This window comes from Ictidomys tridecemlineatus, chromosome 7, assembly GCF_052094955.1.
Source record: "Ictidomys tridecemlineatus isolate mIctTri1 chromosome 7, mIctTri1.hap1, whole genome shotgun sequence".
Taxonomy (NCBI): Eukaryota; Metazoa; Chordata; class Mammalia; order Rodentia; family Sciuridae; genus Ictidomys; species Ictidomys tridecemlineatus.
In genome coordinates, this window is record NC_135483.1 from 59061598 (window position 1) to 59086779 (window position 25182).

Sequence of the window (25182 nt, forward strand, 5' to 3'; positions counted from 1 at the left end):
TGGATCCATCCACCTTTCTTATGTTACCAGTCAAAGTGGAAAAAAAAAATCAGTTGTATTAGCACACTAAAAAAACAAAGTAAATAAATAAATAAAACAAAGTTACTTTAAAAGTTTAGAGAAGAGTTGGCCTGGGTTTTATATTTGTGATGAGACTGGATTCAGACTGTTTTTTGGCACTAACTTGCCTTTTTTACTAGTCATATATAAAATGCAAGGCCTGTTCTTAATGAAAAGGAAGTTTTGATTGTAAAGCACATAAATCCATTAAACAGAAGAGTAGAATAGTTTATAAATATAACCTAATGGTTATTGTTGTCAGTTAGAAATATAAAGTAGTTAAAATAATGTCTTTTTTGCTGAAATAATTTCAGGTGTTTTCCTCTTTTAATTTTTAATAATCTCTTGGTATTAAAGTCAATACTTTAACATAGTGGGCAGTTAGACACGCCGTTTTCTGATCTTACACATGACCAGCTTCCTGCCTTTCTATGACTCAGTAAGACAGATCTACAGGGTATGTGCTCCTCTTATTATCCTTCATGATGCCTGTTCTCATGTTGATCATAGAACTGTCAGGTCAAAATGAATGTGCAAAGATAAACTCGTAAGGTTTCTACAGGACAAACATGAAGAATCCATTTGCTTTTTACTGTACATTTTTAAAGCTTTTGGAAGAATAGGTGTCTTTTTAAGTTCATGATAACTTGAAGTATTACTTGTAAGCATGTACTTATGAACTTAAGTTAAAAAATCATTTTCATGTATTTTAGTTACATATTGAAAACAATATTCTACTTTTATAGACACATTGACTACATTAAAAATATACCTTGAATATAAAAATGTAACCCCAAATTTTTAGTCTATTTAAAAATCAAAGTAGTGCTTTTGCATCATTTTTTTTTAAAAAATTGAGTTCATTAGTCATGCTATTGATGATCCTAATAAAATTACATCATCTGGAAATATATAAGAATACATCTACTTTGAGAAATTGAAGGTGTAATTTGGTCACTGAGCAAGTTTTTAATTTACTATTAAATTTAAAAAATGATGCCCACTGAATATATTGTCATGTACCTGTAGTCCCATCAACTCAGGAGACTTAGACAGGAGGATCACCTGAGCCCAGGAATTTCAAATCAGCCTATTTTACATAGCAAGACCCCTCTCAACAAACAAGCAAAGAAATTTATGCCTATTCTTCAACTAACATTGCTAACTTCTCCGGACCCTCAGACCTCAGTTGAAGGTCATCTTGGTTGCTTCCAGTTTAGGGACATGTTGAATAAAGCTGCTAAAAGCATTTAGATGAATTGTTTTTGTTTTGTGTGTGTGTGTGTGTGGGTGTGTGTGGGTTAGTTTTCAGCTCAGTTGGATAAATACCTAGGAGTGTGATTATGGATTATGTTGTAAAAACTCTGTTTAGCTTTGGAAGAAATTGACAAATTGTATTCCAAAATGACTGAACCATTTTTTATTATCACCAGCAACTAATAAGTTCATGTTGAGTTCATGTAGTCAGCATTTAGTATTGCCAGTATTTTGTATTTGGGCTATTCTCCAGAGATGTTGTGCCTTGTTCTAATTTGCAACTGCATAGTGACATACAGTGTTCAACATTTTTTCATATGCTAATATTCCATCTGTATATCTTTGGTGAGGTGTCTGTTCAGATCTTTTACCTAATTTTTAGCCAGGTAATTTTTTTCTTATTGTTAAGTTTTAGGGATTTTTTGTGTATTTTGGACAGAAAGTTCTTTATCAGATGTATGTTTTGCAACTACTTTTTCCCCAGCCTGTAGTTTGTATTTTCCTTCTCTTAACAGTGTCTTTCCTAGAGTTTTTAATGTTAATGAAATGTGGCTTATCAATTTTTTTAGGAATCATGCCAAAAAACTCATTGGCTATCTAGATTTAAAAACATTCTTATTAATCATACACGCACAAAAAAACTCAAGTGTATTACTATCTAGATATTTCGTAGTTTTGAATTTTGCATTTAGTTTCTAATTCATTTTGAATTAATTCTTTCGTAAGATGTAAGGTTGGGGTATGGTTTTATGCTTGGTGTCTGCATGTCCAGTTGTTCCAATATCATTTATAAAAAAGCTTGTATTTTCTGTCATAATGCATTTGCTCCTTTGTCAAAGATAAGTTGGCTATGTTTATGCACCTCTTTTTTTTCTGGGCTCTCTATTCTGTTTAATTCATCTATCTATTCTTTCTCCAGTATCATAGTGTCTTGATTTCTAGAACTTAATAGTAAGTTTTAAAGTTAGAAAATGTCAGCCCTGTGACTTTGATCATCTCCAAAGTTGTGTTGTCTATCTGGGGGGTCTTTTGCATCTCTATCTAAACTTTAGAATCAGTTTGTCATTATTCAATAAGCAAATTTCTGAGATTTCAACTGGAATGTAGTTGAATTTATAGATCAAGTTGGGATAAACTGTCATCTTAACAATATTCTTTCCCATGTGAATGAAATATCTTTCCATTTATTTAAATTTTTGATTGCTTTCATTAGAGCTTTGTACTTTTCCTCATACAGATCTTGCAAAAAAATTTTTTTTTTACATTTATACCTTTCTACCCCAATTCCTCTCTCCTTCCTTCTTTCCCTCCCTCTTTCTCTCTTTCATATCTTGGCACTTATGTAAATGGTGTTATATAAGAAAGCAATAGACTTTTGTCTGTTATTTTGTATCCTATATCTTTGCTGTGATTACTTACTAGTTTCAGTATAGTTTTTGGTCATTTCTTTAATATTTTCTACATAGACAATTATCATCTGTGAAAAAAGACAGTTTTCCCCCTTAGTCTATATGTATTTTGTTTTTTTTTTTCTTATCATATTGCATTTGTTAGGCCTTCCAATATAATGTGAAAGTTGAGCAGTAGAAAGGATATCTTGCCTTGTTTCTGATCTTAAAAAAACATAGTTTCTCACTATTAAGCAGATGTTAGCTATAGTTTTCTTTATATGTCCTTTAGCAACTTGAGGAAGTTCCCCTGTATTCCATTTTTAGCCTATTGATGTGATGGGTTTTCAAGTGTTGAACCAATCTTGCATGCCTGGGATGAATTCACATAACTTGGTCATGTCATACAACTCTTTCCAAATTATAATTCCTTTTATTTATTCTTACTACCATTTTTCTACTATTTTGTTGAGGATTTTTGCATTTGTATTTATGAGAGATAGTTGTCTACAGTTTTATATCCTATAATGTCCTTGTCTGGTTTATTACTAGGTTAATTTTTGCCTCATTGACTGAATTTGGAAAAACTTCTTCTGCTTCTGTTTTCTGGAACAGTATTCTCAAAATATTTTTATTAAATATTTCATAGAATTTACCACTGAACTTAACCAAGTCTACCATATTCTTTTGGGGAAAGTTATTAATTATTCATTCCATTTTTAAAATATATATAGGTCTATCCAGATTATCTATGTTTTCTTGTGTAGGTTTTGGTAGATTGTATCCCACAAAGTGGGATACAACATCTTTTTCATTTTCATTTATTTCAAAATATTTTTATTTTTATTTGAATTACCATTGGAAGGTTAAGTATTACAAGAAGGAAAAAAAATCTTTGAACTTGATGATATAGAGCATCTATCACTAAAATCATCCTCTTATTTACATCTTTACAATTAAATGACTTTTCATTATTAACATTATTAGAGACTGTGTTTAGTTTCCGAGAAGGTTGTTCTATGGCTAATTAAAATTCCACTACCTATAAAAGAAAATTTTTATCAGAATCAATACTTTGTTTTCCTTGCCCAGTCTAAGACTATATAAGACAGTATCACAATTTACATCTACCCTCTCAATTTTTAATTGTATTTCATTCAATTATATTTTATTTTTAAGAAAAATTCTGTACTAAGTCCGTGCTTTTCTTTAGTGTTCAAGGAGGTGGAAGAAAAAAGAAATTTTAGGTTTTGTTCCCTTTGTGCTGATAACTAATATTTCATCTTTTTGTCCTTCAAGAATAGATTGTAATACCTTACCGAGCTCTTTAAAGCTTCAGGCATATTATTACCAACATAACTGAGTGCATATTTTCAAAAGAGTGATAAAAAATTTAACAACATGAGAGTATCATCATGAAGGATTTTTCAAATAAATTGTCTTCTCTCAAAAGAGCCCTTAAGCTATTCTTTTAAAAATATTTTTCTTTGTCATGACTCATATATAAATATACAAAATATGAACAGTCTTTTGTAATCAATTTACTGTGTGTATTTAAATAATTTGGCTTTAAAATATATCTTGTCCAGAATCTCTTAGAACATTTCATAGTAATTATGGCAGCTATGATAATAAAAATACATAGTAAAATATAATCAAATACAGTCATCTGACAGAAATTTATATTCATTATCACATGCAATCGTATAACACACCTGTGAGATAGGTATTATTTGTGCCCATTTTACAGGTGAGAAAAAGAAGCATATTGCTCTTTAGTGTTCAGTAAACAGTAGGTAGTAAGTTTAAAATTTTGAGGCTGAACTCTTATAAAAGGACTTTTATAACATTGTACTTTTAAAACATTACCAAAGCAGTTGGAGAAAGAAAAAGAGTGAATGGTGAATAAAACATTTTAGGATAATGCAAAATAAAAGCCAATTACTTATTTATCAGGAATGAGTTTTTAGTATGAACACTGTAGAAAAGTCCGTTTTTCAAAGAATTTGTTAATTTGAATTTCCTACCAAAATCTTGATGTTGAAATCTACCTTCACACTGCTTGACCGCATGCAGACAATTTTAGTCGTTAAGGTGATGTACAGGAATCTTGCCAATATTGAATTTCAAGTGACAGAGGAAAATCAGTGTAAGAGGGAATTCAATATGCATGGGAAACCATTTGTTCCCTGAGCTTCTTTGATCCCTGCCAAGGCACAAGAAAGTAGAGCAAAGTGCTTGAAAAACAGGAATGTTCTTGTGCAAAGCTGCAGAACTCTGAGCTCTCACAGGAACTCAGTGTGACAGGATGAAAAACTAAGCTGCCAGACATCTTCCCTTATAAATGCAAGAAATTTGGGTCTTGTCTACAGTACCTCACATGCCTGCGAATGTTCACTGTGGGATGGTCAGAGGTTTGCAATAGCATGCATCCTGATGCCTGTCTGTTGCTGAGTGAATGGTTTGGGAAATCTGTAGGCCATACTTGCTCATTTTCACAGATGCCTGTGGATTTTGGAGAAGTTTGTAATTTGTTCAGCTCAAAAATAAACCATTTCAATGAAACAATTTCAACCAACTTTTTTGGAAACATTTGTCAGCAAAACAAATATTTGTATCTAAAATAGCCAGGCTATTAAGATGTGAGAAAACAAAACAGATGTTTATTTTGGGTTCTTGGATTTGTTTGTCTTGATGGCATTTGTTTTCTTTCCTCCTTTCTTTCCTTTTCCCCAGAGGATATGTAGTGTTAAACTTAACGGGATTATAAAAGCCATAGAAATAAAGTCCACCTTTTAAAAAAATACTGCCAGAATTATAATAAACATCAGTTTTGTTACCTGTGCATTTTGTTTCTAAGAAGTGAAAAATTCAGTCTTTTAGCATTTATCCATTTTGTGACTCATTACTAGCCTGCTTAGTTTTTTGATTAGGTGGCGAGATGTCAGAATGCCTTATACAGTCACTTTTAATATGTTGGATTCCAAGATATCAGCCTCTCTTACGTTAGATAACATGATTTATATATAAATGACCAAAATAAGAAATCATATTTTTATTGGTATGCTATAACTTTATATAATAGTGGGTTCGTTGTGTCCTATCTCTACATGCACATGACAACATTTGATTAATCGGATTCCCCAGTATCCTTTCTCCATCCTTGCCACTTGCTCACTCTGCTAATCTCCCTTCAATTATTATTATTTTAATTAGTGCATTATAATTATAAAATGTGCAGAATTCATTTATGGACACAGCATAATTTGGTAGGTTCATAATTATTGAGCTAATTAGTTTGCTAAGTCTCTCAAGCATTATTTTATCTTCTTTCTTAACTAATTGATTTCTTATTTGTAATGCTATAAAGTATAAACACCCTATGGGACCAAGTATAAACACCCTGTGGGACCAACACAAATCAATGTGAGAAGTTTCCTTATTTAAGTTGGAGGAAGTCGGCACTGGCAGACTTGATTTTTAGACTGGAGGTGTTTGGGAAGAAGACATGCAGCTATCTGTGTTTGCCATCCTTCCACTTCATTAAATTGGGATTAGATTATTTCGAAAGTGGGTTTTTTGTTTTGTTTTCTTTTGTTTTGTGGAGCTAGGGATTGAACTCAGGACCCCAGACATGATTGGCAAATGCTCTACCGCTGAGCTATGTCCCCAGTCCAGTAAGTGGGGTTTGTACTAAGTGTTTATAAATAAAGGCAGGATGGATAGATTAGTAGCTACCAATTTAATTCCCAGCTTGATACAAAATTAGTAAATTTAATGAATACTTTTAAATTTACTGAATGGCAATAATACATAAACATGGGAAGAAATAAAGATATAAAAGTGTTCATAAAGAATAAACCTCCCCTGATATTCTGCATACAGCCTCTTGGTTTCTTTGAGCATTTTGAAAGCTGTATATTGCTGATATAAAAATTGTACATAGTACCTACCTCTAGCCATTTTCCTTCCCTCACCATTTACATCTATATTCTTTTTTTCATTTTTCCTGACATATTAACTCAGTTAATTCTCACCCAGTTCCATGAGATAGACAGTTTTCATTGCTTCTAGTTCAGCAGAAAGCTAAGATGATATCAGTAACTCACCAGGACATAACTTCTGAGCTTGGGTTCCAGCTTGAGTTCTTACTCAGTAAAGCATGCCGTTTCTCAAAGCCACCTGGTCTGAAGTTTCCAACAGAGGTGGGGCCGGGCAGGAGCAGAGAAATAAAAATGTAAACAGAGTCCTGAAAAGCAGTAACTATGTGGCATTCATTTTCTTCAGTTGTTTATATTGTTTAGCAGAAGCATCTACTGTGAGGTTAACTATGTGGTAAATGCTTGACTGAGCTCTATTATTGACAAAATAATGCAGATCTGAAATTACAGGGAGAAGAATCTACTGTGGAGTATTCCAGGTTATCTCATAGTGCAAGTATTTCTCCAATTTTAAAACCAGTTTGTGGATAGCTCACACCCAGTTGCACACACTGTCTCTTATCTTCTTCTTCCCTCAATTCTTTCCATCCCCACTTCCCCTCTCTCCTAATTAAGTTGTCTGTCATGATCTTGCTTAGAGAACAATTTGCCACAGCATCTCATTACTTTTTTCTTTCTCTTCCTCTCCCAGGACCTCATTCTCTACCATGGTCTCCTACATTTTTTTTTCTTTTCCCTCATTTCTCTGCTCACAGTTCATGGTGATGAGTACTAAGTGTAAGGATAATGATATTTTCGTATAAAGGAAAATGAGAGACTTCCATATATATATTTAGTTATAGATGGACACAATATCTTTATTTTATTTATTTTTATGTGGTGCTAAGAATCAAACCCAGTGCCTTCACGCATGTGAGGCAAGCACTCTATCACTGAGCCACAACCCCAGCCCGGGAGACTTCCACTTTAAAGTGAAAGTGGGCCGCTTAATCTAGTATATCACCTAACACTTTTGAAAATTCCTACTTTCTGACTCCCTCAGAAACTTCACCAAATACTTCCTCATAAAATTAAAATGCATTTTCTTCAATGTCATTATTTCAGGTAAATGCTACTTTTTCGCTTCTCACTTTTATGCCACTGTTGATATTGAAGAGTGTAATTTTCTCCTATTTTACATTGTATATGTGTAGTGTTTCACCTGGATTATTGGTTGACTTAATCCTAGATTGATCTGGAAGTCATGTCTGCCGTTGTTTCTGGGAAAAAAAACAATTTCTGAGTTTCGAACAACTGGTTGAAAGCATTCCTAATTTGTAAAATAGCTATGTACAAATATTTAGAACATTGTTAATTTGTAAATCAATAACTCTCACATCTAAAAAAAAATTCATTTCAGTAACTGGTATGAAGCAATTGGACAACAGGGTAGCTTTTGATTTTAAATTAAAGTTAGAAATGACCTTAGATATTCTTTTGCCTGAGACCTTCACTTTACTGAATAAGGAATCCAGAAAAGACTGAACTTTTCTAAGCAGCACATCATGCCATTGGTGGTGTCTCCTGATGGCACCCTGGTGAGGTGGCCTCAGGAGGCAGAAGGGCATTGTGTGGCCCTTCCCACACTTCCCTGGGTGGCCCAACCTTCTGAAGATGGAGATGGATGGTCTGTGTTCTATAATGGTTAAAGGTAGGATCACTTAGAGATGCAAGTTATCAGGTTTTAAGTGTTGTTCTACTTTAATTCTTTTCCAATCCTCTGATTGAAAAAGAATATAATGTACATTGATTCCCAATCGTACCTTGTGGGGTACCACTTTCCACTTGTGGTCTTCTCATGCCAACCCCCTACCAGGGATTATCTCTGAACATCTGTTGGCCTCCATTCTTCTAGAGTAGAGTTTAGAAAAACTAGTGGTGACTAGGGATTTGGAGTTGGACTAACCAACCAAGGTTTAAATCCTGGTTGCACATTACTCTGGGCAAGTCACTTAGCTCCCTAGCATATTAATTCTCTAGGAAATGAGAAAAATACAGATTGAGCATCTTTTATTTGAAATTCTGGAAACTGGAAGTATTTTAGATTTCAAACTTTTTTAGGATTTTGGAATATCTGCATATTCACAAAGAGATATCTTGGAAGTAGGACTCAAGGCTGAACACAAAATTCATTTATGTTTCATATACACCTTGTACGCATAGTCAGAAGGCAATGTGATATAATATTTTTAGGGCACCTACATTTTGAATGCAACCCATCACATGAGGTCAAGTTTGAAATTTTCCATTTTGGGTGTGCTGTTTGCACCATTTTGGATTTTGGAGAATTTTGAATTTTTGGATGAGATATGCTCAACGTGGACATCTTGTCAATAGGGTAACTGTAAGAATGAAATGTTGTAAGTAGCTAGCAAGGTGATTGACACATACTAGGCCCTCGGATGTTCACTTCTTCTATTTATACTTTCAATAGATATTTATAAATGCTTGCTGTGTGCCAGGCAGCATGCTCAGTGCTAGAGCTACAAAGGTCACAAGACAGTCAAGGTCCCTGGTCTCAGAAAGCCAATGAGTGCTTCCTGCTTGAAGTTTATTAGTGTTGTGCATTGTGCTTCATGGTTGTTTTGGAGACTCAAGCCCACAAAATGTGGCTTACCAGTTTCTTTCACATAGAATGACTCTCTGGAATTTAAACCAGGGGTTGAAATGTGTGAGAAGAATGATAGAAATTTCTGTGAGGTTATCCACAACACCCTGGAAAGTTGGTATTGGCCATGCTCCAGGGAAGATGAAGCTCTCTTAATTTATTTTCTAGAACTTGACTGAGAAATTAATTTATCTGTGAGACCTCAATTAGTGATTCGTTGAAGGGGAGTCATGGTATGGAACACAGGTGGAAAAGTCAGTGTAATTTTCTATAAATAGTCAACCAATGTTGATTGATCCTTAACTATTCTTAACCTATAAGACTAGTCAGCTTGCATATATCCCTTTAATTTATTTTACATATATTTACTTCTATGGGAGAGGGCTGTCTGACAACTTCAAGTTTTCAAAGTTTTTCGTCTTTGAGCCTTCTATCCTTTGATAATATAATATTCACTGGGAATTTATTATAATGTAATTTATCTAAGGCCTTGATGAGGTCCTTTATTTTCTTCTATTTTTGTTCCCCTTCCTCCTTCCTCTTTTTTTTTTTTGGCCAAGCAATGATTAAAAAAAAAAAAAAAAAAAACTTCTGGTATAAAATTATCATGGTCACACATGAATGTCATCCTCAAGGTGTAATGGTTGCTTACTTTATAGGACCATGTGCATCTCAAATGCTTTTTGAGGAACAGCACAGACCCGCCCTTAGGGCCTTCCACATGAGAATCTCCCCTACCTGGGCCTGTCCTTAGAGAATGTCATTTCTCAGTGCAGCTTACTTGATGCAGCATGTGTCTCCCTTAACCTCCAACTAGTCACCCCATTTGAAGTAACTCAAAGTATAACTTCTGACCTATTGCTGCTTAAAATTCAAAGGAGAAACTTGTTTCTGTCAGTGGGCAGAAGGACTCATGATGGCCCTACTCTTCTAGATATTTTCAGTTTTACACAAGGTCCTGGTCAAGTGCTTTGTGCATTGAAGTTCTGCACTCTATAGAGTTCTGCAGTCAGCTGTCATCAGCCTGAGGGAAAGCAATCTTGTGAACCCTGCTGTTTTATTCACTGTGAGGACATGTTCCTAAATCCCAATGAATTCCCTCAATGAGCAGTCCTCTGTGGTTTTTCTGTGCAGATATCGGTTTGTTCCCTAAAGGCCATAAGTCTTTTTTATACCTTTGCCCTGCATTGATTGAGAACGTTAGAGCAAGCAGATCTGTGCAAACCACACTCTCCTTGACTTCATTCTACCTCTCCCACACAAATGGTTTTTTCCTAAAAGAAGAAACCTTTTTTCAGTTTTTCAAAGTTATCTAATTATTGTGTAAGTAGTTGGGGGTTAATCTTAAACTCTTCTTGGAAAGCAGTAAGATATAAATTATTCAGAAAATAAAATTAAGAAACAAAATGTTTTATTCAACAGGAATATGAGCCAGATAAAAGATTGTGGTAAATCACTTTATGTTCAGGAAGCAATTAAGTTGCAAATTGCATTGTAACTGTACTTTGAAAAATAACAACTTTTTGGTTAATGTGTGTACAGAGACAGTTTGAGGTCTCTTGTATGGGTTAGTTAGCTTTCTGTTACTATAACAAAAAAACCTGAGATAATAAACTTAAAAGAGAAAAAAAATCTTCCCATGACTTGGGCAGTTCAAGTCTATCATCTGTTGGCTCCATTGCTTGGGCCTGTGATGAGGTGGCATATCATGGTCAGAGTGCATGGAAGAGCAAAATCACTCGCCTCATACCCTGGAAGTAAAAGAGAGGAAGAAGAAGAGGGGACTGTGTTCCTACAGTCCCCTTTGAGGGCATCAACCCAATGATCTAGTCCCCATCTCTTGAAGGTTCCTCAAAGGTTGGGGATATAGTTTTGTGGTAGAGCATTGATTAGCTAACATATGCAAGGTCTTGAGTTCAATTTCCAGCACACACAAAATTAAAAAGTTCACCACCTTATAATAGTGTGACCATGAGGACCAGGTCTTACCAAGTCTTAACAACCAAGCTATAGTATGGTATAATTGTAGCCCCCCAAGAGCCCATATCTTTTCATCTTTTCTTTCTGTTTCAAGTCCCAAACCTCCAGTGTTTAATTTATAGCCTTATTGGTTTTAATTCACTTACTTTATATAAGAAAGCATGTTGTCAATTGTAAAATACATCCCCAGTGAAAGATTTCATTTTCTCCACCACAGATTTCCAGTTTCTGCATTTATCCTCCATCCCACACTGCCTTATAAATATCCTAAGAACTGCAGGATTGGCGTGGACTTTTTCCTTTTCGGTTTCTCCTTGAGTGTTTTTTCCTGAAGTACTGTCTCAGTATTACCTATTCATCTAATCACCTGCACATACTCAGCTTTGATAATGATAAAGGTTACTACAAAACACATTTATGTTGAGATGTCTTCCTTAATTCTGCTATTAAATTGCATTACACTATTCCCTAGTTGGAGGGAAAATAGGAAACATGGACATCTGGTAGCATTTTGAAGACACATTTCAGCATTTCACTACCTGTTCTTTGAGCTTTTCCTATTTTAAACTTTCTGATGGGTTTTGTGGAGATAGAGAAAGCAAAACAGTTATTTTGTGTCCTCAAGGAGCATTTTACCATCAAAGAAGATAAAATCATGCATGCAGCCAAACCTTATAAAAGTTGAATTTTTAAATACCATGCCAGAAAAGAATGCTTATAAACAATGCATGTACAAAGATTCCTTATATAAAGTGTGTGTGTGGGGGGGGGAATTAGCAAAGGAGCTGAAGTTTACCTGTAACATTCAAAGATCAAATGACTAAGGGAGTAAGGATGGGGAGGGATATTTATTCAAAGCTAGAGAAATAGAACATTTTAAATGGATTCCAGGACAGGGCATCATTCTGATTAGAACACACTTAAGTTAGGATTAAATTAAAGGATGAAAGCATTTTTGAACAGAAGTTGCTTCATCATTTTACAAAAAAGAAAGAAACTTAGCCCAGAGAGATGACTTTGAACAATTCACTTAACATAACAATAACACCAATGTGTGTATACAAAATCTTTTAACTTGCATTAATTGCCTGATATCTTTAAAATGGCGCTATCTGTCTTTTACTGTTGAGGAAATTGAATTACAGATAACTTCCGAATAATTATATAAATTGTGAGTTACCAAGCCCCATCTGGAATGTTTTCAGGCCCTGAGGTCTTAATTCATAGGTTATGTTGTCCACTACAGAGGCATTTTTTTTTTAAAGAGAGAAGAGAGAGAGAGAGAGAGAGAGAGAGAGAGAGAATTTTTAAAAATATTTACTTTTCAGTTTTCGGTGGACATGACATCTTTATTTTACAGAGACATTTTAACTAATTGATTATCTATGTTCTGTCCTATAAGTTAGGGAGGATGTGCAGGTAGACCATAATTTCTAAGATCCATTCCTTCTACAGTAGGTTATTTCCCAAGCATTGAAAAGAACAAAGATCACATTTCTGGGGTTCTGGAGGTTCATAATCCATGCTACCAAACCTTGGACCTAGGAAGCTTCTCTCCTTTGGCCCCAAACCTCCAGGAGAAGGTGGTGGCCAAGCCTCCCCTAGTGCCCATTCTCTGTCCTATCTCTGGCACCACCCAGCAAGACTTCTGGCTTAGAGAAGAAATGATTACTCTGAGGCAAGTCGGGTCTGGTGGGCGTGTGATGCAGGAAGCCTCTTGGGTGAAGGCTCCAGAGACCACATCCTGAACCTGTGTCCTGGTTGGGATCCATGCTAACTGGGAGCCCTTAAGTTCTATTAATTTCAACCTTTCCATCTCCTATATGGGTTCAGCAACACACCCCTGAACAGATCCAGGGTAGAAATGGTCCGAAAGCCTGAAGAAAGTTCTGTGCTTCCCACTCCTCTAGTTCTTGGTCATCTACTCCTCCAGTTCTAGGAATTAATATGTCCTCACTTTTACTCTGAAGGAGTAAGTTCTGTAACTCTACAATGTTGGAGTGAAGAGGATGGAATGATGTATGAGGTCGCCTGTCAGATCCTTCCCTAATAGCATGAAAGCACAAAGATAAGTATGTGTCAGTTGCTTAAAAAAAAATGACCACTTTTAACCAATTTTTTAAAATGTCAAATTTTAATGGGGAATTAATGACCAGGGACATTTTGCTGTGTGAACCAGGGCTGTTCCCTATGCCAGGATGTGAAAATGATAGATATATGTGGAGCCTCCAATGCGTTCCAGGCTCAATTCTGGACATGATGACTTAGCAGTGAACAAATGTCGTCTCTACCTTCAAGGAGCTTATATTCTACTGAAGGGCACAGGCCACAAGGAAACGTAAATTGCATCTGGTAATCAGAAGTGCCCAGAAGGATGAACAGCTGAGTAAGGAGAGTAGAGTTAGGGCAGGTAAACTGTTTTGGAAGTGTTTTCTGGCAGAGTGGCATTTCAGTAGAGACTCCCCAGTATCTGGAGGGACAGTGTTGTGAGCAGGGGAAACAGACACACCAAGGCCTGGAGGTGGAACTATGCTGGTGGATTCAGAGTGCCGCTATTGCCAGTGTTATGGGAGCCAACTGGGAGGGAGGGTGGTAGGGGTGAGGGTGGGGAGGTAGAAATGCCATCCTGCTAGGCTCATGGGCATGGAAAGGACTTTGGAGAGGTTGCCGTCTTTGTAGATTAAGATGGAGACATAAAAAATGTTTCTAGGAAAACGGTCTCTATTAGAGACCTTCAGGAACAAAATGTTCACTAGTGGATCTCTTGAATCTGTACCATAGTGGTAAGAGGGGAAAGGTGCCCAATGGTGGGACAGAGTGAACCACAGCCATGTCAGAGATCAGTCTGTCAGTAATATAGGTGACAATACTGACCATTAAAAGAAAAAAGGGACTGGGGTTCTGTCTCACTGATAGAATGTACACTTCATGTATGTGGATTCCCTACCCTTCCAAAAAAGAAAAGAAAGACATAAATACTTTTCCATTCATTCCCAAAGGATCGTACGGGCAGAAGATGAGATCAGCTGCAAACATAAGGTGACTTATTAAGTAGCTGCTTCAAACTGATTTGTTCCCAAGATTGTTTTATAAAACAATATCATGTAAAGACCTTTTTAAAGGAATATTCCAATATTGTTCCCTTTCTAGGGAAAAAAAAAGGAACGCTGAATGAATGTGTGCATGTTCGTACATTTTCTATTATGAGCATTTAGTTTCTATGGTTTTCTGTTACATGAGAATTCAAGCATGAAGTTTAAGCCACCACTGGAATTTCTTTAGAGTTTTGAGAATAATAGGAGCTTCAGTTTTGAATTCTGAGGAACAGCCCTTAGAGGTTAGATCTAGGCACCCTTCCCCAGCTGCCGTACAGGAGCAAGGATGGTTTTATAAAATGTTGTCTAGAGAATTAGAGGTGGGCCCCGTTAGAAATTGTATGAGTTAAGTTCATCACTGTAACCAAAGACCTGCCAAGAACAACTCAGAGGAGGAAAAGGTAATGTTGGTACATAGTTTCAGAGGTCTCAGTTTATGATTGACCAACTCTATTGCTATGGGCCCGAGATGAGACAGAACATCATGGTGGAAAGGTATGGCAGAGGGAGACTGCTCAGCTCATGGATGCTGGGAAGCAGAAAGAGAGGAAGGGACCAGGACAGACATAGCTCCCAAGGCCACAACTCCAGTGATATACTTCTGCCAGCCACACTCACCTGCCATCAAATGGATTAATTCCCCAATGAGATCAGTCCTTTCATAATGCAATCTTTTCACCTCTGAGCACTGCTGCATGGCCCAAAACATGACCATTTGGGTGGCCATTAAAGATCAAGCCATAACAGAATTATTTATAAGATTAGGCTCTGAGAGGTCACTTTAAGTCAGGGAAAATCTAAATGCTCAGTGTGGAAGTGCTGCATACTCCTTTCCCATTTGCCTTTTCACCTAAATTTTCTACATTTCCTGTAGAATGAGCAGCTTTTCTTGACCAAGGCAGAAAGCCTCAGATATTTACTGACTCTTTACAGGAAAAGCTTACTAGTTAGGAATTGGAAACAATCAAAAAATAATCAGAATTAAATTGTATGGATAGGTTGGTTTTTTCTGCAGTTTAGATCTTGAATATCCCTAAAGGCCCATGTGTTGAAAGCTTGATCTCCAGCCATTGATACTATGGAGAGGCAGTGGAATCTTCAGGAAGTGGGGCCTAGTGGAAGGAAGTGACATCACTGGGAGAGTCTGACCTTGAAGTGGATATTGGGACCTCAGCCTCATTCTGTCTTTCTCTCTGCTTCAGGCACCCTCTGCCATGTGCACTTGCCATGGTGTACTGTGCCATCACAGGCCCAAAGAAACAGGACTAAGTGACCATGGGCTGAAATCTCTGAAACCATGAGGCAAAATAAACTTTTTACCTTATTAAGTTGATTCTCTCAAGTATTTTGTCACAGTGATGCAAAGCTGACTGACAGTCTCCATGCTCTATACTATACCTATTGCCCATCCAACTGTCCCTTGGGTTAATTTCATAGTTTTGGGGAGAAATTCTGGGTAATTTCCATTAAAGGTGATTTTGTCTTGCCCAAACCTAAAGATGCTACACTCCTTACTTACCTTAAAGTGATTAAACTCAATTCTCACAGAAGAGTTTCCTCCCATTGGAAAACTATTTTAAGATATTAGAAATATGCCCAATGGATGCATATGATTCTTTTGGCCAGTAGCATTGAGCTTGATGCATCTGCCTTCCTATAGGGAATGCCAAGGGAAGCACTGTGTTCCTTCCTGTTGAATTAGAGCTTAAACCTTCTGTATCCTTTCAGTTTTCTTAATTTGGGCTTGGTGTATACCATCTGTTACGATAATATCTGCCTATTCTTAGGTTGATTTTGACAGTCTCAGAGTTCAGGGATGCCTCAGTGTCAGCTGCTGTCTGTCATCCAGTTCATATGGACTTGTGAAATCATCCCATGTGTTTTAAAGTTTGGGTCTCAAACGTGACAATACCCATGTGTGGAGAAGCGGTATGTTCTCTTCTCTGGATCCCTTATAGCCACAAATAGAATATAGTCATTGATGAGCCTGTCTCATGTTCACTAAATTCAGATGGTGTTTCGAAGGATTTCACGAACAGCTCTACCTTCCATTTTGTGTGCGGTATCATCTTAGATAGATTCAGGGTCTAGTCACAGGTCATAGTTCCTCTGGCCTCCCTCCAGTGTCATTGTACATGTGGTGAGAGCTTCCTCTCTGCTCAGAGATCAGTTACTTCATTCTGTTTTGGGGGGATAGTCCTTCATCTCACTCAGACTTAGAAATGAGTAAGGACGACTTCCATCCTCCCCCAACACAGAGAAGGGAGCCTGCAGGAGCCCCGAATTCTACTTCCTTTACAGCCACCACTGGCCTATCTAGTCCCAGGGGTGTAAGATTAGATGTCTCCTGCTACTCCAGAATAAATGTGAACGCTTATCCCTAAATCTTTAAGAAGCCAACCAGGCCTTCATGCTGTGCAGCAAGGCACTGTGAAAATAAAAAGCTTCTGTGAAGGAAAGCATAATTTCAAGAAATATCAGACTGGGAAAAAATCTGCAACTATAAAAAAGAGTTAAATATATATATATATATATATATATATATATATATATATATATATATGAATAGAAAATCTATAGCTTGGCATGGTGGCACATACCTATAATCCCAGCTATTCAGGAGGCTGAGGAGGAGCATTACAAGTTCAAGGCCAGCCTGGAGAACTTAGCAAGACCCTGTCTCAAGCTGGGCGCATTGGCACACACCTGTAATTCCAGTGGCTTCAGAGGCTGAGGCAGGAGGATCACAAGTTCAAAGCCATCCTTGCAATGGCGAGGAGCTGAGCAACTCAGTGAGACCCTGTCTCTAAATTAAAAAATACTAAATACAGCTGGGAATGTGGCTCAGTAGTTGAGTGCCCCTGAGTTCAATCCCTGGTACCAAAAAGTAAACAAAACACACAAAATGAAAAAAAGAAAAAAAAAAAAGGACCCTGTTTAAAAATTAAAAAATAAAAAGGATTGGGGTATAGTTTAATGGTAGAGCACCATTTGGTTCAATCCCCAGCCTTGCAATTAATCAATTAAAATAAAATTAAAACTTGCAATGGATTTAGGCAGTTCACAAATGGAGAATTAATTTGTAAGTAAATATATACAAGTTTCTCCAACATACACAAATTACTATGGCTACTATTCTACACCTGATAAAATAACAATGACTTATGAGTGCATCAGATTAAGATATCATAGACCCAGGTTAAATTGACAATCCTTTTGAAAATGCTTTGGCAAAGCAAACAGAGGACATGCTAAGGGAGGATAAGAATAAAACCAGATAAAGAGTTTGGACTAGATAAAGTAGACACTAAACTGATGGTTGTTGAAGGTTGGACTTCACCTGAGTTGGAAGGTAGCTAATCTGTTTAAGAGGTAAGATGAAGAGCTGACCATTAGGAAGCTTTAGTAAGTCTACAGCTATAGGTAGGAGAGCTCTAAAGCTAAGTAACTCAGCCTATGTCCTCGATTTGACAGGGAGACTGGGAACTGAAAAAACTGGAAGTCACTTCCCAGAGCTCAAGTAGGAGTTATTCCCTCAGGGTAACTGGATGAACTTTTCTGAGTTCCAGGTCTTTGTTTTTCTTTTTAATACCGAAGGATTTATGGAAACATTCTGTAGTATTTACAAATGTAGAATTTTAATGACCTTATGTAGATTTTAATATTTTATGATTGAATAGGTAAACATTAACTTTTCAATGAGCTTCTAAAGTAAATACAGCTATTTCCCTTTCCAATGAGCTTCTAAAGTAAATATAACTATTTCCCATTTATAAATGTTTTGACTAGCTGGTGGAAATAATTAGATAACCTTCATAGCTTTTAATAGAGTTAAACACTCTTTGCATCATTGATTTTTTTCACATCTACTTTGCATGCTAGACACTGTGCTCTCAGAATACAGAACTGAATACCACCAGGTTCTACTCTCAGCAGAGATGATAGACATTTGCTCAGAATAATTCTGACCAGTTACTTATTATCCACTGTAGACATAAATAATTGCTAACATCATATGGCCCAACAATAGAGGTAAGAGAGTAGTTACAAAGAAGAAAATGAGATTTAGAGAGAAAATTCACAAAGATTATTGAGCATCATCTCTAAGGTTGATAGGAATTTTATAGGCAGATCAGGAAGAGTCTAAGAATTGAGAAAAGACATTTGAAGGAAAAAGAACAGCATGTACAAAGTTATGGCACTTTCAGAGAACTGAGATAATAAGGTTTGTCTTTCTGAAGTAGTCTGTGAGCATGGAGAATATTTAGTATGAGGTTGTAGAGTGACTCCTTGAGACTTTTCTCTCTTTTTTAAGGTTGTCAACATCATAAAGTGCTGATGCTATGCTCTACTGTAAGTGCCTTTATGGATATACTAGTCTTATCTGATTTTGTCCCTTTTATTCCTGTTTCACAGATGATAAAACTGAGTCATTCAAAGGGTAAATAACCAACATAGTCCTACTGCCAATTAGCAGTGAGGTAAAGATTCAAAATGTGGCAACCAAGTCCAGTGCTCCATGTTGTAGAATCTGGACTCCTTGCCTTCCTTTTCCATGCTGGGAGTTTGGGGCACTCAAGGTATACGGTGAAAGACTGAGACTAGCAATCCTGGAAATAGCCTGTTATTAGAATTGGGGCAAGAGATGATGAGAGTTTGAACTTAGACCAAAAGTAATTAGGAGTAAAAAAAAAAAAAAAAAAAAAAAAAACCCACACAACTCAGTCTTACTTTGATGGAGCTTCTGGGTACGAAAGCTAGAGAGATGCTGACCATTAGTGAAACGTATTAACAGAGAGAATTCCTTCTGCATAAGTTTAATTGTGGTGTTCAGGTAGAGCAGTCTTGCAAACAGTGGGACACTGAGTCAAGAGATCAGGAGGCAAAGCTTTAGCATTATCTGTCTGGAGGTTCTCAGGAAAGCCCTCGTATAGACATGGACAACCACTGAGAGCTGCAGTAAGATGAGAGGATCATGGAGGAAGCTCTAGTACCTGCTACTCAAAATCTAGTCCACCAGTGGGCTGCCCACCCACTGACCGCAGATTATTAGAGCAGTCTAACTGAAGAAGCTGCTTCAGAAGGTAACCAGCTGTGTCACCAAGCACATTGTTTACCTTAGCTGGCTTTATTTTATTTCATGTTAGTTGCAGATGGACACAATATCTTTGTTTTATTCATTTATTTATTTATTTTAATGTGGTGCTGAAGACCAAACCCAGTGCCTCATGCATGTGAGGCAAGTGCTCAACCACAGAGCTACAACTCGAGCCCTATTTTTTAATCCTAGAAGACTTTTTCATGAAGGAAGCATTGAATTATTAGGCAGAGTGACCCCACTTCTTGTCCTAGATCACCTCTTTTAGTATCGCTTATGGAGAGAACACGAGCCTTTAAGCTTTGGGCTTAATGACTGAGAAGGAGTAGTATGAAAAGAAGAAAGGGAAATCAAGGTAATTAAAGGAGGAGTGATCATTATAGCCCAAGGAGGTCAGAGAACATGGAAGACTAAACAGCAATTATTGGATTTGGCCATTAGAGTGTCATCAGTTATATTTTTAGAAATTTTGCCATCTGCTTACTTTTCTACTTTCTCAAATGTATACTCTTGCTGTGTATTCCAAGGATTCTCTGACTCTATATCTGGAGTATTCTTGGGTTGAGTCTTCATTTTACCTATCTCTTCTATCTCTGGGCTGATCTGAAGTTACTGATCACTCCTTCCTTCCTGATGAACGCCTTCCTCTTCAATACTGATCTGGGTTTTCTCTTGACACCCCATCTGTGTCTCTCAGTCCATCCCTTCTATACACACTACATTGCTTCATCTACACCCATTTCTTTAATTACAGCTGGTACCAATTTCCAAACCCGAACCCAGCCCACATTTCTCTCCTGAGCTTTGGAGCAGTCCAGCAGCCTACTGGGCATCTGTATTTGGATGCCTCCAGTCTCTTCAAATTATGTCCAAAGCTGAACCTGATTTCTCCCTTCTAGCCTTCCCTATAATTTCCTTCTTCTTTCTAAGTCCCATACTTAGTATTAAAATCCACCCAGATGCCACACTACTGACAAGGGCAGAGTCCTTGCATTCTTCTTTCTTCCGTATCCAGTTAGTTTTTTATTTCACCTCGAAATGATACTTCGTGTCTGTCACCATCTTTATCCCTACCACCTGTGTCCAGGTCACCACCATCCCTCACGTGGATGACTGAATTATCCTCCGACTGGCCTCCCTTTCTCAGTGGTGACCTGTCTCCTGCCCTTTCCATGCTAGAGCTGGGGCACCAGTGGCTTGTGGAATTCTTTGCTTGTCCCTTCAGCTTCAGTGCTGTGCTCTTCTGGGCATTCTGGTCAGATCATTTTCATTTTTTTTTTGTTTTTGTTTTCCAGTTCTTAATCACGACAGATTTTCTTTCTGTACCTTTACCTGCTCATGCACCTGCCTAGGACCCATTGATATCTTGGGGATCTGAGTTATGAGGACTTTCTCCATGGTCTCCCAGCATTCTGCCTTCTCCATGTCAGAATCTTTTCCACATTGTTTTGCAATTTCTCATTTTTGTGTATGAGTCAATGCCTTCCTCTGTATTTTAAGCTCCCAGAAAACAGGGACTGTGTCTACTTGGTACATCCTTACTCTCAGGCTCCTTGCACAGTGCCTAGAACAATGCAAACATAACATCCAGTCCCTGGTTTCTTAAATGAATGCTCCTCAAAGTATTTTCACACCCATGCTCTCAGTGGGGGTAAAGTTGAATAATTTAAAGAGGGTTTTAGTGAAACATGAGCTGTCCATGGATTAGAAGATTAAATTATTTGAGTTGTTTTTGTACAACTAGGAGGAAGGAGAAGTTAGAGTAAGGAAAGCTGGTAGAGAAACTCAGAAGCATTTAATTCCACCTCGTAGAACAAAAAGCAAGAGGGGTTGTTGTTGTTTTTATGTAGACTGCCTTATCTTTAATTTTGTCTTCTAATAAGTGGAAGCCTGTAAGGTGTGATTGTGCATTTACTTTAATATTTAAAGGTATCAGGTTGTTCATCTTTTAGGAATTTTTTTTTCTCTTAGATAACATGATTTCACATTTTTCTTCGCTCAATTAATTTGTTTTTTTTTTTTGAGATGGGCTTACAAAATTATAGCTTATCTATTTATTTTAAAGAAAGAACGAAAAAGAGAAAAAAGAAAACTTGAAGTGAATATTTAAAAATTTGTAATTTGTAATTTAAAAGAAGAGGTAAACACCAAAATAAATAAATAAAGGAAAGGACAATCAATAAGAGGAGATATAACTTAAGAAAACCTACATGAGGTGAACTGCTTTGAGGGCAAAATTAACTCTATCCAGAAGTCAAGGACATGGCTTAAGACAATAAGATATTACTTGATTTGTTATAGTTCTTCTCAAATAGAACTTCCAAAAGCTGAAGAAGCCACAATTTGAGATAGATTTTATAGTGGGCGCATTGGAAGTGCGGGTTGAATCAAATGCCCGCTCTGCCCATTGCAAAATGTGTCTTATTTTGAAACCCTGAAAGAGATTGTTCACAGTTCTATTTCAGGAAGGGATGATTTAGATGCCTCCATGGAGATGTATGTTGCTGTATATTTTTAAATATGGAAGGCCATTTTTCTTCAACAAACAACTTTAAATCTCCTTAACAAATTTAAAATATATTCATTTGGATCTCTGTAAAATATGGAAGATTGATGCTTGGCTCAGAACATCTTAAGGAGAAGACACCTTAGCTATCTGGCCCTGCAATACAAGAATATTAACATAGACTGAGAGAATGATTAATATTGACCAGCCAGTGTCATATTCTAACAGACCTGTGAGATGAATAAGCTCAAAAATACATTCCAGATAACTAAATAAGTTGATCCATTGAGAGGAGGAGTTGTGGACATATTGACCATAATTAACTAATGGGCCTATAAGGCCATCCTGTGGTTTCTGGGTATAAGAAGTGCATGATCAATATATATGAAGACTTTTGCTATCTTGTTAGTGATGGACAAAGACTTGCAAAAGTCTGGTCTAATAGTAGTGAGAGCTTATGCTGGCATTTAGATTAAACAGGAACTACAGAGCTGTTTCATGTAATTTAGAATGAAATTTGTTCTAAGTCTGTTTCTATCTGCTCTGACGCACAGGACCGATGGCATTGCGGGTGGAGTTATGGCTGATGGTATATTAACAAAGGCTGTCAGACCTTTAATTGCTGCTGTGTGTAGTTTTCTGTTTAATGACATACATGTCATCATCAGAGTGAAAAGAGTCATTCCTCCTATTAGATGGAGAGATTCTAACCCTTACCTAGTAAAGAAAGAGCTGAGAGAGAGAGAGCACACTTGGTTTTTGGAATTTGGGGATCCTGGAGATTATCTGGTATACTAGATAGATGGAGGAAAAAATGTGCCTAAAAATGACAGTGAATGGTTTTTGTTCATTCTGGACACAGGATAAGAATCTACCCCAACTTTACACCTGCTGCTCAGCTCTTTTTTATTTGGGAGTTGTTCTTTATTTTGTGGTTTCTGTGTAATTATTTCACTGGTTTTTCTGAGTGAGCCCGATAAATAATGTTGATGTTCTGCCTGGTTTGGGATGTTTGGTTCAGAGACTGAGACACAAGAGGAGCGTGTATCGGATGCTATACAAATTACAGGCATTGTCCACATATCTGTCCTCCTTTTCTTGTCCACCTGCTTGCTATCACATACAATGGGGAAGAAAATGGGGACTTAAAACTATCCAAAGGAAAAAAAAATCTGCTTCCTGGCTCCGTTTTCCTTGCCACAGAGATGGTTTTACTTTTCGTCTTTTCCCATGAACCAGAATTCTTCTTGGAGCTGGGAGAGCCACAGCTAAGGAAAGTGTGTGTGGCTCTCAGTGTACCTTGGTGCCACTTATGGAGTAAGAGAAGTGGATGAGGTTTCTCTCTAGTGACAGAGAAACCCCAAGGAAAATCTAGGCAACTTAGTACAGTCTGTTGTCTCTCACCTCCAATTAAATTTTCATTGTTTTGATCACTCTTTCTTTCAAAACGGATCTTGGAATCAGATATCTCATAAATCATTTACCAAATGCAAGTTAAAGATAATGTAGTACTTAAGCAGAATGAAATGTTCTTTACTTTTCAAACTTCCCTCTGAGTTAAAACAAGGTTGATCTTGACACCATGGTGGTGGAACTAAAAAAATGAAAGTCCTTCCTGTGTTCTTACAGAGTACAGTACAATACACAGCCCTTCAACACCCATTAAAGATTCAGATTCTGATCGATTGCGTCGAGGTTCAGATGGGAAATCGCGTGGACGGGGAAGAAGAAACAATAATCCTTCACCTCCTCCAGATTCTGATCTTGAGGTATGTCATTCCTGACACTCATGTAAATAAATATAGGGCATCCTGTACCTGACTGGATTCTACAGAAACAGCTATGATCAGTATCCAAATGCTTTTGTTATTGCTTTCTTTTCCATATTAACTTTAAAGCAATATTTTCTCTCTTCCATATTAACTATAGGTAGGTTATGCAATTTTTTTCTTTTTCTTTCTTTCTTTCTTTTCTTTTCTTCTTTTTTCTTTTTTTTTTTTGTGGTATAGGAGATGGAACCCAAGGCCTTATGCATGGTAGGAAAGCCCTCACCACTGAGCTACATCCCAAGCCCTATACAATTATATTTCTGTGTTTTCTTTCATAGTAACTATATGGTAAAGCATTTATTTATTTTTGTCTTATGAAATATATAAAAACTATGTCATTATTCTTAAACAAGATTCTGTTGTACTATTCAGTACCATTACGATTTCTATTAAATAAGTGGCAGACTAAAAATGCTTAATAAAGTTCACTTTGAAATTGAAGACCCACTTGTGTATATTGAGAAAGGAAAGCCTGGAATATTCTAAACTGAAATGGTAATCACCTTCTGAGACATGTTTTGGTATAGTTCAAAAGCAGGAAGGATTAAGTAAGAACTGAAAGGGTGGTAGATTTCATAGCCTTGAATCCACTGCAATTAAGTTTCTCCTTTTGCCAAAGTGAAATCTGATGGTGGAAAACATGATTATTTTGGCTGAAAAGATGAAAAATTTTCCAGCAACATCTATGTGCATGAATATGTACTGGTATGAGTAGGACTGGGAAGAAGAGAAGCAGACTTGGGAGGTTTTTCATGGTGTCTCAAAGACCTTTTTGAAACGAATTCCTCCAAATCCAATTCAAAATACCCCAAAAGGGTGTCCAAGAGTATGAGTGGTCTGTCTGCTTACGTTGTTAAATATCTACAATATGAGGGCCAAAAAAAAAAAAATCCCAGCCAGAAAAATATACAGCCATCCCTTGGCAGTCATAGAATTGGTTCCAGAATGTTTCTGCAAGTGACAGAATCCACAGATGTTCAGATCCCTCATATAAAATGGCAGCGTTTTTGCATGTGACCTGTATACATCCTCCTGAACACTAGTCTAAGTCCTCTCTGAATTACTTACAATACTTGATACAATGCAGACTATGAAAATGATTGCTATCTTACATTATTTAGGGAATAATAAACCAGAAAAAAGTCTACCTGTTCAGCACAGATGAAATTTCTTTTTCCAAGTATTTTCTGTTCTTATTTGAATAACTTGTGGATTCAAAGGGTCAATAATATATTCCATCACTTTGATAACTGCCCAATAGTTGACACAAGGTAGATAAAAGAAAAGTTTCAATTTTTTTGGCTTGATAAGAATGAAACACAAAATTAGTTATTTAACACTTCTTAATGAACAAAGATAACAAAAAAGATAAATTGAGTAA

At 36.8% G+C, this 25182-nt stretch overlaps 1 protein-coding gene across 11 annotated transcripts in view; it reads left to right on the plus strand.

The window, feature by feature from the left end:
- The window catches only part of Eya1 (EYA transcriptional coactivator and phosphatase 1), a 312871-nt gene that overhangs the window by 221723 nt on the left and 65966 nt on the right, over nt 1-25182 (plus strand). For all 11 annotated transcript variants that reach the window (XM_078017035.1, XM_040293957.2, XM_005335818.5 and 8 more), the window contains one exon: nt 23602-23741. In XM_078017035.1, the coding sequence (XP_077873161.1) occupies nt 23602-23741 (140 nt within the window). The remainder of the gene's footprint in view (nt 1-23601; nt 23742-25182) is intronic.